Genomic DNA, 16,855 nt, shown 5'->3' with positions numbered 1-16,855 from the left:
CCTCTCACCGAGCACAACCAGGTCATATAGAACATTCCCATCTACACATTGTGTATTCTCTTGCTTCTGGGACTTTGCATGTGTTGTCTGGAGAACCCCTGACCCCTCCATCTAAGGTAGATATCTCTCATACTCACGAACACAGCACCTATTTCTGCTTGTAATATTGTGGTTAAGTACCTATTTGTTTCTCTATATTGTCTTCTCTTCTGCCTCCCTCAAGGCCATTGGGGCTGGAAGATGGAACCCATGCCCCACGTGTTCACCTATATCCCTAGTACCTAACTCTGTGTCTAGAGCGGAGTTGGCACTAATATTGTTTAAGTTTTAGTATAGTATTAGATTTATAGAAAAGTTACGAGGCTAGTACAGCGTTCCCTTATACTGGCACCCAGTATTCCCTATTGTTAACATCTTACATTAGTATGATCCATTTGTCACAACTAATGAACCGGTATTAATACCTAATTATTAACTAAAGCCATGCTATTCAGATTTCCTTAGTTTTTTGGTTTTTTTTTTTAAGTTTATTCATTTTTTTTTTTTTAAAGGCAAGGGGACAGATTCTCTCCTAGAGCTCCCAGAAGAGAACATAGCCTTCTTAATGCCTTGGCGTTTTTTTTTAGGTTATTTATTTATTTTGAAAGAGAGGGAGTGCAAGTGGGGAAGGGGCAGAGAGAGAGAGAGAGAGAGAGAGGGTGAGAGAGAGAATCCCAAGCAGGCTCACACCACCAGTGCAGAGCCCGACGCAGGGCTCAAACTCACTGACTCACAAACCAATGAGACCACGACCTCAGCCAAAGTCAGAGCGTAACTGACTGGGCCAGCTAGGAGCCCCTACTATTCACTTTTGAGTAATCTCTACACCCAACATGGGGATCAACCTCACAACCCTGAGATCGAGAATAACATGCTTTTCTGTCTGAGCCAGCCAGGTGCCCCCACTTTCTTTAGTTTTTAACCTAATGTCCTTTTTCTGTTTCAAGATTCCATCCAGGATACCACATTACACTTAGCCATGCCTCCTTCGGTACCCCTTGGCCATGACAGTCTCTCAAACTTTCCTTCTTTTTGGTGATCTTGGGAGTTATAATGAGTATTAGTTGGGTATTTTGTGGAGTATCCCTCAGTAAGAATTTGATGTTTCTAGCATGATTAGACCAGGTTGTAAGTTTGGAGGAGGAAGACCACAGAGGTCTTTTTCGCTGCCATTTTCATTGCATCATATTCAGGGTACATACTGTCAACATGACTTGTCACCATGATGTTAACCTTGCCCACCTAGCTGAGGTAGTGTTTGTCAGGTTTCTCTAGTGCAAAGTTACTGGTTCCCTCCCACCCCTACCCCCCAACTTTCCATTTTGTACTCAAGGAGTCACTGTGGCCTGCCTACATTTAAGGGGTTGACAGGCTCCACCTCCTTGAGGGCAGAGTATCTACACAAACTATTTGGAATCCATTGGTGCAAGAGATTTATATATTCTCCCCAACTTATTTATTCAGTCATTTATTTATATCAGTGTGCAATCATGGGTATTTATTTTATACTTTGGGCAATAATCCAATATTTTGTTACTTAAGTGGTTCCAGCTTTGGCCATTGGGAGCTTTTCAGTTGGCTCCTGTGTTTATTTGATATATCCTCGATTTCTTTTGAGCACTCCCTTACTTTCTGGCACAAGACATTTCAGGCTCATCTTGAATATTCCTTACCCCAGCCCTAGAATCAGCCATTTCCCCAAGGAGCCCTGGTTCCCTTTATTGTAAACTATATGCACACCCATGATCTGGGCTCTGGGTAAGTACTAACAATTTTTCAGAAAAACTGGATCCATTTTTAGAAACCACAAAAAGCACAAAGACTAATGTATCTTCCCACCACCCAAAATAAGCCGATGTTTTTCTGCTTTGTTTTACCTCAGATCTATGTTAAGAAATAAAACACTTGAAGTTGAAGGTCATTTTCCCCCAGTGGCCTTTTCCCCAGTCCTAAACCCTGCCCTCCCCTCCCAGAAGCAACCACAATCTTAAGCTGATGTGCAGACACTTTTTTTTCAAGCATTCATGGAACAGCTACAGAAGCATATGTATTAAAGAAAAACCTGGCTCTTCTTCGGTCTGAGCTGCCCACATTCCCAGACTGTCCTGGCCGGTCGTTGTGTCTCCACCCTCAGCCACCATCTGTACACTCAGCTCCTCGCCTGCCTGGCCAGGGCAGCTGGGGCTCCGCTCGTCTCTTCTCTCTGTGGCTTCCAGCCACTCTCTTATCTGGTCTGTACCTTTCTGTCTCATCCTGACTTGAAACTGCGCTTCCTCCTTGTGGGGGGAAGAAGACCAATACTCTGCAGACTTTGTGAAAGCAAACTGGAAACTGGAAATGGCTAGACAAATAGAAAATCTCACGGTTTCGTTCACAGTGCAAAAAAAAAAAAAAAAAAAAAAAAAAAGCAGAACAGGGCCGGGGACATAGGATTCATTTATTTGGAGGGGCGTGGCTCTTTAACATCTGATTTTTAGCTTAAAGACATTACCAGTTGCTTCTAATTATTTTCAAGTTGTACTTCTGGAAGGCTGGGGTTGCCAGATTTAAGATTACCAAATATCTGGAAATTAGGATAATTATGGATAATATGATTCTAAAAAAATTAGGATAATATGATTCTTCATTTCTATTTTTCTTACAAATACTGTTCTTCAGAATATAGGAACAGGGACACCTGGCTGGCTCAGTCAATAGAGCACCCAACTCAGGGTTGTGAGTTCAAGTCCCCCGTTGGGCGTGGAGCCTACTTTAAAAAAAAGTAAAAATAAGATAAATTTTAAAAATACAGGAACAATACCCAAAATAGAGAAAAATCTTACTATTGAAGAGACTGTTTATGAAACTAATTATTTCCCCATCAAGGGACTTACAATGAAAGGCTAATTATGTCATTACAAAGTAAAAGTCTTTGGCCATGATCTCCATCCACCAAACTGGATTGCTATGTGAGCAGTTCAGTTGATAACGTTCTGGGTGCTTTCTGTCTGCTTACTATGGTAAGCAGAAATCTCAGGTTTGGGATTTCCAGCTCCATTAATAGTAAATATATTAAATTTGTTCCCACAGCTGACACTTACGCTGACAAAGGCAAATTCGGAAGCAGCTCCTTGAGGACAGTGTGGATAACACCTAATCAAAACCGGCACAATGAAGCACTTCCTGCGGTAAGTATTTATGGTTCCCTGGTTGAGCTCTCTAAAATGGAGAAACTTCCTTCCCAATTAGGATAATATTCCTGTTCACCATTTGGGATCCTATATCCAGGTCTCTTAGGATTGCATCAAACAGTATTGTATTTTGGCTAAGAATAATTTGGTCACAGGTTCCTCGGCTACCCCGTCTGCAAACAGATACGACGGAGCACTTAGCAGCAGGATGTGACACAAGACTGTAAGCCAGCACAGGCGTCAAAGCCTGGGGCAGGTGTGTTTTGGACGACCCGGATGCCATGTGTCTCTAAAGCATTTAGGATGACGTTTGAGGGATTAGTAGCCAAGTAGTCAATATAATTTGTATAGAATTATTTTCCTGAGAAAAAGTAATTTTAAATATCCCCCAATTTAAATTTTGGTTGGCTGGCCATCCATGCGGGCATTTTCAAATGTTCCTTTTTGGTTAAAAAAAAAAAATATTCTAAGCTTTTGTTCCTCCTGACTCCTGATGCCTCTGAAATCTACATTAACCATTGGTTCCCTCAAGATTGTGCTGTATAGAGTAACATTTATGCTGGTGCGTTGTGAGGTGATACTGTTTTGTTTTGAAAGCCATTTGGCTGGACCTATGATTATAATTATTTTTACGAGTATTTAACTGCCATTCACAATCTAATGAAATTCCCAGAGAAATTTTACATCTTATTAAAATTATGACAAAATAGTCTCCAAAGTTATTCTGGCCCCCAAAGTTAGAAAGCAGTACACACTTCCCAGAAGACTGAGTTTCTTTTCCCCAAGATGGGCTACCTCTATGACACTTTCTGGCCCCTGGTGGGCTTAATTCTTTGAGAAAATGGTTTCTTTCAGTGGCTGCCATTTACGATTTTCTTTTCCTCACTGATTTGGGTTGCATCACTGTGTCTGGAACACCTACATCACTTTGTGTGCAACTCACTGTTTTGGTGGGGTCTTAGAAGTATGAAAGCTCTCAGGAGGTCACTATTAAACCGTTTACAGGCATTAGGTTTCGACTGACTGTACAGAATAGTCCTCAGCCTGTGTATCTCAGCTGTGCAAAAGGACAGTACTTGAAAAAGCACTAGGACATTGGCCAGCAGAGCACTGACCTGACATGGTTTGGGTTGCCATGGGAATTAACCCACCTGTTTACACATTCACGAAAAATTGGTATTTAGGAATCCCTCCCAAATGTAAACAAGGTGTCTTTTCGTTGTAGAAAGCTTTCGTGTTACACGGAGCTGAGAGGTCAGGAGCTCCTTTTGAAAAGGGGGAGATGATAGTGATGACGTCTGTGGCAAGACTTACAGTACTAGTAGGATTTCCTCTTCAGGCTCTTACTTTAGAAAAACTTGAGCAGCCTCAAAACCAGCCATTTCGGGAGAAATGGTAGCGCTTGTTTCTGTTAGTTTTAAGCTGAATAGCTGCAACACTGGGTTTAGAAGAGACTGGAGTATTTTACAATTAGTGTTTGAGATTGAGATGTGGCGTGGTAAGAATCTGCTGTAACTTCACACAGGCCAGTGCCAAGAATAACAGAACTGGCACGTCGCAGTCACTTAGGTGTTCTGATATAAATTCTTCTCTTTTAACGGGACACATATTTTATACATATTACTTGATATCAATTATTTATATGACACTGAAGCTAGGGTAACAGATTACGTATCAAGAAAGAAACTTGAGGATTTCCATTGACCTTTGGTTTTGAAGTCATAAAAGGAAACTCGATCACTGCCGTCCTTAGTTGATCGTTGCTTTTGACCTTCGTTTGTGTTTTTAATGCTTCTTAGTAAGTTATAATGTGTGTGTATTCATTATACGTTGGTGTTTATGGAATCTGGAAGGGCAACAGGGCAAGGAGTAATAACCCTGAATTGCAAACCCTATCGGGTCATTTAGATTGCCTTTTCTCCCCACTGTAGTCCCCTCCCACAGATGTGGTGCAATTTTGACAATCTTTTCACTTGAACCAAAGAGGTTATGTAAGCATAGCCTGAACAAATTAGGCATTTATTCCTGAGCTCAGCAATACATTATGCAGAATAAGGAACTGATTCTGAGAAGAATTCAGCATTATTTAAAAGCCCACAGAGTGGTTAATCTGTCAACCTCTGAGTTGTTCTAGAATGAAACACTTCAGCTATAGCTCCAGAAGAAACGAGGTTAATCTTAAACCGAGCTGTGGAAAAAATGGATTTTAATCCACATATAAGTTACATGGTACCCAACTCCGCTCTTTCTAGCTCACTGCTGCAATCGGATCTATTAATGGTGTACCACTTAGAGCAATACAGAGTGGAGAAAATATTTGATTAAAAAAATACTATATATTAGAAAGAAATGCTCCAGGATTAGTATAGCAAGCTGAAGGGTGTATTTTAAATTAAAGTAAGAGTAGATACAGGATAATGGATAAGTAGCCCGTGGTCACTCAGTGACTTTTAGCCATGGTCTGCATTTAAAAAATACAAAGATAAAATGGAGAAGAAAGTGTGTTTATGTGTGATCAGAAAAAGAGGGGGCACTTTTTGAGCCCCAAACAGAACTGAGGCTTAGGGTTTAGTTTACATATTTTATTAACAGGGATGGCTTACTGAAATTATGTTTTTTACAGTAATCAGAACAGTATTAATTTTGAAATTTTCTAATAAAGGGAATCTTTTAAGTTTATTTATTCTGAGGGGAGGAGGGGCAGAGAGAGAGAGAGGAAGAGAGAGAATCCCAAGCAGGCTCCATGCTGCCAGCACAGAGCCCAGTGTGGTGCTCAATCTCAGCAACTGTGGGATCATGACCTAAGCCGAAATCAAGAGTCAGATGCTAAGCCACCCAGGCGCCCCAAGGGAATCTTTTAAGTCACCCATATAAATGATTGCTTCCAACTATCCCAGCCTCAGGGTCTCACTTTCTTGGCTGTGGACTTCACTGCGTACTTTCCTTCCTTGGGCAGAAGACAGGGAATGTATTCGTCACACTCCCACCTTCTTGGGAGAACTTTTTTTTTTTTTAATTTTCTTTTTTTGAGTGTTTATTTATTTTTGGGACAGAGAGAGACAGAGCACGAACGGGGGAGGGGCAGAGAGAGAGGGAGACACAGAATCGGAAGCAGGCTCTAGGCTCTGAGCCACCAGCCCAGAGCCTGACGCGGGGCTCGAACTCACGGACCGTGAGATCGTGACCTGGCTGAAGTCGGACGCTTAACCGACTGCACCACCCAGGCGCCCCAGGAGAACTTTTGAGAAATAAAACAAAGTTACACCCAAGTCCTGACTGTAAAGCAACTGAGGGGAACAAAGAGTATTTTGCTGCCGTCATTAGGTAAATAAAGGCTCCCAATTAGCAAAAAATACTGTAAATTGGTTTAAGTCATTCACATTTGATTAGTATCTACGTCCACTGATTCATTTAGTGAGCACATACTGCTAATAATTCCAGTACTGTACCACATTTTTAATTCTTACTTTCTCTTTATTACAATTGTAATAAAGTATGAATCGCTATCCCATAGTACAGAGCAGGGCAAGAAGGCTTTGCAAGGTGAAGTACCTCATCCAGGGGCACACAGATATTTGAACGAGGCCCACCTGACCTCAAAGCTGTTTCTCATCGTTTCTGCATCGTCCTCATGTGTGCCTGTGGTGAGGCATTGTGGGGGATATGACAGGAAACACGAGGTGGCCTCTGCTCTGAAGGAGCCTACCACTTGCTAGGGAGAATGTGCTAGGCCCATGGACACAGAAGTCACAAGTAAGAAGGACTGTGATCGCCGACACGCATGCATGTTACCGTATACGTATGTACATAAATATGCACGCACGCATATGACGTGCACACACAAGCACACACACATGTGCACCTACACACACACATATTTTAAATTATTTTCTTCCCTGTGCTAAAACAAAACAGCAACAACAAACTGTTTCCACACCCTTGTTGAAGTATGTTAGCCTGAAAGGTGTTCTAGGCAGTTTCCTGTGGGTGAGATTTTCAAGGCCACCCCTTGGGCCACTTCACTTTCATGAAGCTCGTCATCCAGAGCATGAGGCCAGGGATACTCAGTGTCAGTTTGAATTTCACTTCCTTAACTCTTGTATGTTTGTCTTTTGTTCCGAAGTGGGGGGAGTGGGGGGGGCGCCCTCATGTTCCCCGTTGTTTTTGCCTCCTTATTAGGATGATCAGGTCAGCGGGGGTGGGCTTTCCCCATCCAGTCTCAGAGGAAGGTACTTTCTCTCCTTTGCCTCTCTAACTAACACTCTGGGCGATTTCTTGGAGAGGACTGTCACACTGTTCTTGTTTTTATGGTCATTTTCCTTACCAGACTGGAAGTTCTCTGTGGACAGGGATGGCATGTGATTTGCAGTGAAACTAAGCTCTTGACTCACATTCCCTTCTTCCCCCTGCCACGCCCTGTCCTGTCCTTCACAGCCTGTCTTCTCGTTTTGTATCTGTAAACTACCTTTCAGTGACCATCTGTCATTTTTCCCCCCACCGATTCATTTCCAATCTCTTTCCTGCAACTACTCTAGGTCTTTAACTCAACAGAAATTAATTTATTCATAATACTGAGAACATCCTCTACCCTGCTCCTGACGGTTACTACACATTTTTAAAAATTCTCTTATGCAGTGAATCCATAACAGTAATAGGCCCACTCCTTCTCCCCTCTAGAACATTTTGAGGCCTATTATGGAAGATGACTTTCTTTTATTTATAGATTTACTTTTCATTCTCTTTAAAATATTTTTATCTACAATAAAAGTTTATATTTGAGATTATGTTTAAATAGTCTTTTTAGTTTCTTTTTAAAAATGCTTTTTAAATGTCAAAGTATAATGTGTTTGTTGATTGCCTTATAAATAAGTCAATGTAAGTATTCTCCAAACAGAAAAACAAAAAATCTGAATCTTAAAAATAAGTTTTATAAAAAAAATAAGTTTTATAAAATGTATGTATTTAAGCATCAAATTTTTATAGAGTAGTGAGTCATCAATAAATCAAGATAAGCCCATGCCTCCTTTTCTTTGAAATGAAAAAAGGATAAGCCATTATTTATTGTGTTCATTTTTTTAAATATTTAATTTATTTTTGAGACAGAGAGAGACAGAGCATGAGCGGGGGAGGGGCAGAGAGAGAGGGAGACACAGAATCCGAAGCAGGCTCCAGGCTCCCAGCCGTCAGCACAGAGCCCGACGCGGGGCTCGAACTCACAAACCGCGAGATCATGACCTGAGCAGAAATTGGCCGCTTGATCGACTGAGCCACCCAGGCGCCCCAGTATTGTTTTAGTTATCCCTCCGTCCGCTCTTGGTCTCTACGCCCTCAGATAAAATTTCCCTGGAAAGTAAAAACCGTGCCCTTTGCTATAGCAATAGAATTTGAAATAGTGCCAATCCATGATAAGTTTATACCCACTACTTTTCAAAGGCAGTGTTATCTCTTCAGATAAATAATGATGGAAAAGACCAGGGGACCCACCTGCCAGACGGCGCACTGGGTCTCACCACTGTTCAAGGCGGGGAATTATTCTTGTTCTTCTAAGGGCCCACAAATAGTTTCTTTGTGATTTACTATTACCAGTCCACGCATCAAGTCTACTCCAGTTTTTCTTGTTACTAGGAAGCTCATTGTAGAGAGAGGCCCATTTACTAGGCCAAACCTCTATTGACAAGTTAATTCCCAATTGATTGCCAGTAGCCCTAGTTAGGAACCTCAATAGAATATTTTTTTCTAAAATTTTTCTTCTTTTTTTTTTTTTAATGTTTATTTATTTTTGAAACAGAGAGAGACAGAGCATGAACAGGGGAGGGTCAGAGAGAGGGAGACACAGAATCTGAAACAGGCTCCAGGTTCCGAGCTGTCAGCACAGAGCCCGACGCGGGGCTTGAACTCACGAACTGTGAGATCATGACCTGAGCTGAAGTCGGACGCTTAACCGACTGAGCCACCCAGGCGCCCATTTTCTAAAATTTTTCAAACATCGTTTTAGAAAATGAATGAAATGTTGGAAACATTGAGCGGTTTGTTGTTCTCTACGGCCACTCAGATGAAAAGTGTTTTGTTTAGGCAACTATGGTTTGAATCAAGAACTGTGATTATTTCTTGTGTCCTTCCTCACCAGTAGTGTACTTCTTATTTATTACAGGATTTCTTCAAGCAAGAATTAACTTTCACTAGCAAACTCCTTGAAACTGTTCAAAATAAGCCACTTTTCTCTTATTATTCCAAAAGAAGACGTCAGTCACAAACTTAAGATGATGGCGTAGTGTTGCACCACAGGTACCCACACCCCCTCACCCCGCAGGCTGGGGCTACGTGGTTCTAGGCGATTCTCCTGCTTCAACGGTCCCATCCCTGCTGAGTAGATTCCTCTAACAAAGCACCACAAGACAGGAGCTCTCTTTTATCTGGTGTTAGAGATATGATCCATTTTGAATAACTTACTTGGGATGGCTATTCTGGTTCAAGCTAGGGAATGAATGTGAAATAATAAAAGCGACCCTAATTGGCTTGTGGAAAAACACCGCTGTGACCTCAACCATAGACTTCACTCTAGAGCATACCAATAAATGGTTGTAATAGAAAATATTGGAAATGAAACGTGTAAGTAGTTCTTATTATTAAATCAGCTTTTCCCAGTGCTTGTGCAACACATCGATGTTAGTTAGGAAGCCACAGTAAGTCCTTCTGGAACACTCTCAAAATGCTATGATTAAAAAAAGAAACAACGGGATCAAACACAAAAACGGCTGTCTATGCATGTGGCTATTAAAACAGGGGCGAGTTTTAATCTGGATTTTCTTCCAGTAGTCTTGAGAATTTTGTGGCTGTTCCTACAAAAGGTAGTAGATCCTTTCAGTAGTAAGTTGAGAATCTTCCATCACAAGTAAGAAAACAAAGTCTAGCGTTATGAAGTAAAAAAGCGAAAGACTCCCCTACCTAAAATTAAGCTTCTCATTTTGATGATTTAGGCCAGGAGGGAAAAAAAACAAGCAGAATATAGAGTTCGGATGGTGGAGAGGGTGTGGCTGTAATTCTCATTCAAAGAGTAGGAACAGAACTTCCTTTCTTTTCTCCTAAACCAGCCACTGGTGGACTTAAAAAGCATTGAAAGATCCATTTCTTAACTTCTTCCTTTTCAGGGTAGACATGCCAAATGAACTTACGAACATTCTCCCAAAATATTTAATTATGTTTATCCTCCCTGGACCGTCAGGAGTTTTTGCATAAACTTTACGATTTAGGGACTTCAACAGGTCCAAACGTTCCAAAAGTGAGCCCTTGACAACAGCTGATGGTGAAGAACAGTCATCCTATGGAAGCTTTGCTGATCTGGTCCTTTCTTGCAGAAACAAGTTAGATGTGGTGTCTGTCATCAAAACGAGGCTTCCAAAGTAAAAGGCACCACTGGCATTTCCATCTCTGAAATCTCTGCCTTAGGTTTATGATCTAATTACAAAATAAATTATATCTGTCAAAATACTGTTTGATCTAATGATCTGGCTTGAAAAAATATATAGTATGTAGATAGCAGAGCAAGAAAATATACAGTGCTATAGCACAGCAAGCTGGCCTTTTAATGAAATACTTGTGGGTGTCTGGGCCCATTAGGAAAAGAGCTAAAATATATTCTTAATAAATAATTATCAGGACTCCTGGCCTAGAAATTACAAACAGGTAAAGAAGCAGTGTATAACTTTCACTCCGTGATGGAAGTGGGCATTTCTCTTTCACAACCTGTGACACTGGTTGTGTGGCTGTGTGAGAGGGATGTGACAGACCCCAGAGAGTGCCAAGCCCTGAGACATGAGGCGGCATCGCCAGCCTGTCGCTGGAGATCTCCGACTACGACGGGTCTCCCTGTCTTTGACAGTGTGAGCCTCAGGGGAGCTGGAAACAGAAGAGATCAGAGCAAACAGAACATGATGTCTTTTCTCTCCTTTTATGTAAGACTGTCTTAATGCAAAACAGTTCCCCAGGCGTTTTCTTCTCATGGGCAAGGAGGCAGCGGGAGAAATCACAGATGGGCTAGATGCCACTGTCCACGTGGACACCTCCTGCCCCTCAGAGGACACGGCTAGGCCTCAAGCCACGTCTCTGCATGGATCTGATGGAGACATTGTATGAGGGAAACTTTCTAGTTTAATTTGAGCTGTAAAATGGTCTGGTGCCTCGTACCCTAAGCAGAGTAAATACAAAGGTACCCCTGACTGATCAGAACCCTTTGTCCCCAAGAACCTGACTGTCATGGAGTCCTGGCTCGCGGACTACGAGGCTTCATCTGAGGAGCCGGCCCACGTGCTGTAAGCAAGCTCCCTGGGCCCCAGAAGGACCGGTCACGGGAAGCTTTTATCCTCGACTTCGTCACAGGAATGAAGCCGACCAGTAACAGCAATAGCAGCTGGCCCATCACCAGCTAACAAAGATATGCTCAATCCTCTCTGCTGGCATAGCTATCTAGTAGTTGGAAAACGGAAATTTTTTTTTCCGAGAGAAAGCTCAAGTTTCATAAAATTTCTCATGCATCTAATTAAGATGTTCCACTAAATTTATATTTAGGTTACCTTTTTTTTTTTAAATCATAATAGATCTTAGGATGTATGTGACTAAAACAGCTGAATTTCAGACTTTAAAAGGTAGTAAATCCATTTTTTATCTTTCAGCAGAAGCTAACTGACTTCACATAGAAATCTTATATACACTCTTGTAATGGCTTTTGGTGATCATTTATACATTTTAATTGTTATAGCCTTTTTTATTAAACAAAATAAAATATACTTATACAAAAAATGAAAATATACTTAGTGAAAATTGAAAGTAAAAAGTACTCATAATTCCTTTACCCATTAATACCACTGTTAACATCTGAATGTATCCAGTGTCTTTTTCTCCTTGTTCAGACATCACCATTAGATTTTTTTTTTAACAGTTTCCATTTTTTTTGACTTTTTAAAGTTTATTTATTTGAGAGAGAGCAAAAGCAGGAGAGGGGCAGAGAGAAGGAGAGACAGAATCCCAAGCAGGCTTGGGATCAACACAGAGCCCAGTAATACAGGGCTAGAACTCCCAAACCATGAGATCATGACCTGAGCCGAGATCAAGAGTCAGACACTTAACTGACCGAGCCACCCAGGTACCCCAGCATTAGAGTTTTCTAAAACATAAAGTCGATCATTTCATGTATGTCTCTTCCTAATTTTTCCTATTTGTAAGCATATCATGACATTTTCTCACGTTATTTGATATCCTAGAACATAATTCCATTACCTACAAAGGATTCCATTGTGTTGTCTTATTGTAGCAGTTTGGTTACTTACGGTTTCCTCCACTCCCTATGCATTTATATGATACAGATTCCAAGCCCTTGTACACATTAGCCTACTAGAATTTTTATTTTTAACACAGGCTGTTCAAGACATTAGAGCCAGAGCAATTAAGCAAAGGAACACAATCAAGGTGACGGTTCATATTCACGGATGGATCACATCACTAAGGCTACTAGTTAACAACTCTCATTCACCTGCGTGACCCCGGATCACCTTAGGGTAGGGCTGGAGGGAATCAGTGAACATTTGAGAAAAAGAAACATCTTTTAGAAATGACACTGACAGGAAGTTCTATAAATAATTCTGCCTCCTAGGAATGCGCGGTATGCAGACGTAGATTGAATATAAGTTCCTGGACGAGAAGTCCTCTTTACCTCTGTAGCTTGAGTCATGTTGAGACTCTAAACAGTGTCATGAAGTAGGAGACATTCCCATATTAAAAATAAAATAAGGGGCGCCTGGGTGGCTCAGCTGGTTAAACGTCCAGCTTCATCTCAGGTCATGATCTCGTGGTTCATTGAGTTTCGAGCCCCACATGAGGCTCTGTGGTGACAGCTCAGAGCCTGGAGCCTGCTTCGGATTCTGTCTCCCTCTCTCTCTGCCCCTACACTATTCACACTCTGTCTCACTCTCACTCTCTGTGTCAAAAAATAAACATTTAAAAAAGTTAAAAATAAAAGTCAGCATAAAACACAAGTCCACATGTGCCAGAGATGTAAGGACACGATTGGTGACTAGATACTTCCTGGTTTGTTGGGGAATTACTGGGCTGCTCTAAGGCAAACTTTGTTTAACGGGAGCCAAGAACAAGCTTGTCAAGAGGTGGAGTCAGGGGAAGGTTTAAATCAGAGAAGGTTGACGAACTGAAGGTCACCCTACTTGTTCAATGAACTTGCCTTCTGACAAGCGCGAGAAGCGGCAGCAGAGAAGACAGGTGGCACACAACCGAGTCCTCAAGGGGGACAACGGCGCCTAATGGAAAGCAGACAGGCGGGGGAAAGAATGAGAGCGAGGGAAGAGTCAAAGCAGGCACTGAGGGGCTGCACATGGAGCAGGGCCAGCTGAGGGGCTGTCTACAGCGGCAGGAGGCGAGTTCAGCCATGGCTCGTTCTTCCCCGTGGCTACGGGAGAGGCAACTCCAAAACACAGACGTACTGTCTACATGGTACTGATTCACTTTCATGAGGTTTTTAGGCAAAGGTAAGAAAAGAAAGGATTCTTGGCTGTGTGTCCCCCTCGGTGTTTGGAATATCAAATTCAACCAGAATACAGGGCCTTCTAGAGTTGCCTGCAGTCATAGTTAGTGCATCCTCACAGACCGTGGGCTTCCCTCGCAAAAATGGGTTTTGTAGCTGTGCCAAGTAAAATAACACGGGAGCAGGGAAACGAATATGACTGCAAACCCAGAAGTCTAATGGTTGATTTTTTTCTGGGCTTTTCCTGCTGGTGGTGGCCGCTTTCCATTCTCTTCCAGAGTTCTATTGGAAGGGTGCTGTCTTTTGTCTTTGACAGAATGTTGTTCCAGGTGTGCCTGTATTTTTACTGCAAATTTTTGTGGCGCTGCCTAAAATTTGTAATGAGGAAGCTGACTGGAAGATGTGAACTGCAACGGATCTGTTACAGTACCAAGCCTGGGGCTTCTAGAACCATGAAAATCGGTAAGTATGAAACAAAGAAGTGAGCAGAATGTAAGCTTGATGGGATTGTGGGTGCAGCACGTTATATTTGTGTATGGCAATTTCTTCTGATAGAGAGGGAGAGCGCACACGCATGCACAGGGGAGGGGCAGAGGGAGAGGGAGAGGGAGAGAATCCCAAGCAGGCTCCGTGCCCAGCACAGAGCTCGTTACAGGGCTCACTCTCATGACCATGAGACCATGACCTAAGCCAAAACCAAGAGTTAGACACTTAAGTGACTGAGCCACCCAGGTACCCCTGTTTTTAGTAATTTTAAGCCCCTTGTAAATGGTCATTTTTTCATGGCTTTTTTATTGTCACTTCTACAGAAACATCACTGAGGGATTCAAAAAGTAAGGTAAGTGAAACCGTTTCTGTATTTTTCAACAACTTTTCACTTGGAGGCTTACCTCCATCATCAAAAAGTAAACGTTTTAACAAACAAATATATACCAATGGCAATGCAAACTGAGAAAAAAGATTGGTTTGCTCATTACAAGCCATTATACTCTTGATGACACGAGAGCAGCCACTGAATGTGAATTTCTAGGCAGATTTATGACACAGTATTACTTCATTGTTGAATTCGTCCTCTTTTTTAAAAAGTTTATTTTTTGAGAGAGAGGTAGGGTGAGCGTGAGCAGGGGAGAGGCAAAGCAAGAGGGAGAGAGAGAATCCCAAGCAGGCTCTGCACCATCAGCACAGAGCCTGATGTGGGGCTTGAACTCATGAAACATGAGATCATGACTGAGCTGAAATCAAGAGTCGGAATGTTAACTGAGCAACCCAGATGCCCCAAATCACTTAATTTTATACTCAAAATTTCCCAAGAAAATCAGAGAAGCCACTATGCTAGCTATCACAGCACACAGTTAAGCATCCACATAAAAGAGAAAAATCTGGGTTTTTTTTTCAAGATTCTTGAATATTATTATTTAATTTGATATCCTTAAGACTATGTGCTTCACTCACTCATAGGCATACTGCCCATTAACAATGGAAACCATATACACTGGGTCAGAAAAATAAGCTGTAATGTTTCAATATAAGGATCTTGAAAAAAATTAAATAGGACAAAAAACTTATGTATTTCTGTTTTATGTTAATTATCTTAATCAGGAAAATTGCACTCCCCCTATTGTGAAAATGTCTGATTTTCTAGAATTCAAACACTAAATCAATTTTTGCTTTTAGCTTAGCTCTAGCTTAGTCTTATTTAGAAGTTCTAAGCAAATACTTGAAGCTCCCCATCTAAAGAGACCCCGCTTAAGCCACTGATGCTCGTGACAAGGGAACTGACTGAAATGTGTTTTCCAGCTGCTGCAGACTTCCGTGAGTGTTCACCCTGATGCTATTGAAAAAACTATAGAAGACATCATGGAACTGAAAAAAATTAACCCCGACATAAATCCACAGTAAGAATGTATTTATGATGTAAACACAGAGCGCAGGGCACGCACTGAGTACTTCTGTAGAGCTGAGCTCGCTGGCATGCTCTCCCTCTCTGTGCCCCACCCCCACAATCATCTGCAATGTTTTTGACTTTCAGATGAAAAATAAGGGGGAAAAGGTGCCTTTTTCATATTTGTAAACAGCAGCAACTCTGTACTTTTGTCATGATTTATGCGTAGGCTTCTGAGATGCCATGAATGTGAGAAATCTGATGGATGCCCTACTATCAGAAGATGAAATCAGGGGAGCCCATTTAGCAGCAGTCGCTCCGTGCGATGCCTATTTTCAATGAACAGTAAATGTTCACCTTGTAAATGCACCTAAGTGGATCTGCTCCATCAAAAATATTCCTCCAGTTTATGACAGGCTGATAATGTTGGCGACGGGTCTTAATGCTTGTCAAGGAGACTGGCGTGTGTGGGAGGGATAGATGGTTTTTATATGAAGCCTTTAGAACTTTGTGATTTAGTCATCTTATCTTGGAAATATTAAAATGCATTTGTCATCGTACGTGATGTTTAAAATTAGCTTTATATTTTCCATCGGGTACAGGAGTTTCTCAGTGAAATTTTGGGCTAAGGATGTTGGGTAGAATAAGTTCTGGTGCAGGTATATTTAGAGACAGTTTAGGTAGGTAACAATCAACCTGTCTTTCGGATGGGATAGGCGGGAACTTCGCATGTTATCGCTGAGAAAGGCTTTTAATTGCTAAAGACGGGGAGCTGTGGTTGAAGGGAATGTCAGAGTGCGCTCTGTATAGGTCTGTCTCTTGGAGGGATTCTGGGGACTAGTGGGGGCTCATCACAAAATTCCATCTCCACATGGTCTCCAGAGCATCCTTCCGCACACACTTCAGCTAATTGGGTGTCTGTTCCTTATTCAGTCATGAAGGGTGATTTAATTATACGGCAAATGTCTTTTTGAAACCTCTGACACATATTTTATTTCTTTGGGAAGGTAATAAGAAGGCAATTCATTATTAAACAAAGTTGAACCAAAAATTTAAGAGTGCGGTTGGGCATGAGGGGTATGAGACTCACAATCATATTTGGAGACTGGGTTAGATTTAATAGCAGATCTTCTCTGTCTCTTCTGTGAAAGTTAGGTTTCATTCCAGAAGCATTTCCTTGCCCTCTATTCTTGTGATTTCCTTTGGCGGGGGGGGGGGGGCGGGGAGGAACCTCAT

General features: G+C 41.7%; 1 protein-coding gene across 4 annotated transcripts in view; it reads left to right on the top strand.

The window, feature by feature from the left end:
- The first annotated feature begins 3,108 nt into the window (after positions 1–3,108).
- Positions 3,109–16,855, top strand: part of ELMOD1 (ELMO domain containing 1) — a 40,337-nt gene continuing 26,590 nt past the window's right edge. For 2 of the 4 annotated variants that reach the window (XM_027036425.2, XM_027036423.2), the window contains exons 1-4: positions 3,109–3,206; positions 14,054–14,199; positions 14,547–14,575; positions 15,535–15,632. In XM_027036425.2, the coding sequence (XP_026892226.1) occupies positions 3,190–3,206; positions 14,054–14,199; positions 14,547–14,575; positions 15,535–15,632 (290 nt within the window). In that variant the 5' untranslated portion in view covers positions 3,109–3,189. Of the gene's footprint in view, positions 3,207–9,360; positions 9,495–14,015; positions 14,200–14,546; positions 14,576–15,534; positions 15,633–16,855 lie in introns of all 4 variants that reach the window. The other 2 variants (XM_053204163.1, XM_027036424.2) reach the window with 2 other exon arrangements.

Source organism: Acinonyx jubatus, chromosome D1 (assembly GCF_027475565.1).
Source record: "Acinonyx jubatus isolate Ajub_Pintada_27869175 chromosome D1, VMU_Ajub_asm_v1.0, whole genome shotgun sequence".
In the NCBI taxonomy this organism is placed as follows: domain Eukaryota; kingdom Metazoa; phylum Chordata; class Mammalia; order Carnivora; family Felidae; genus Acinonyx; species Acinonyx jubatus.
The sequence above is the reverse complement of the archived record's forward strand: the minus strand, read 5'-3'. Positions and strand labels throughout refer to the sequence as shown.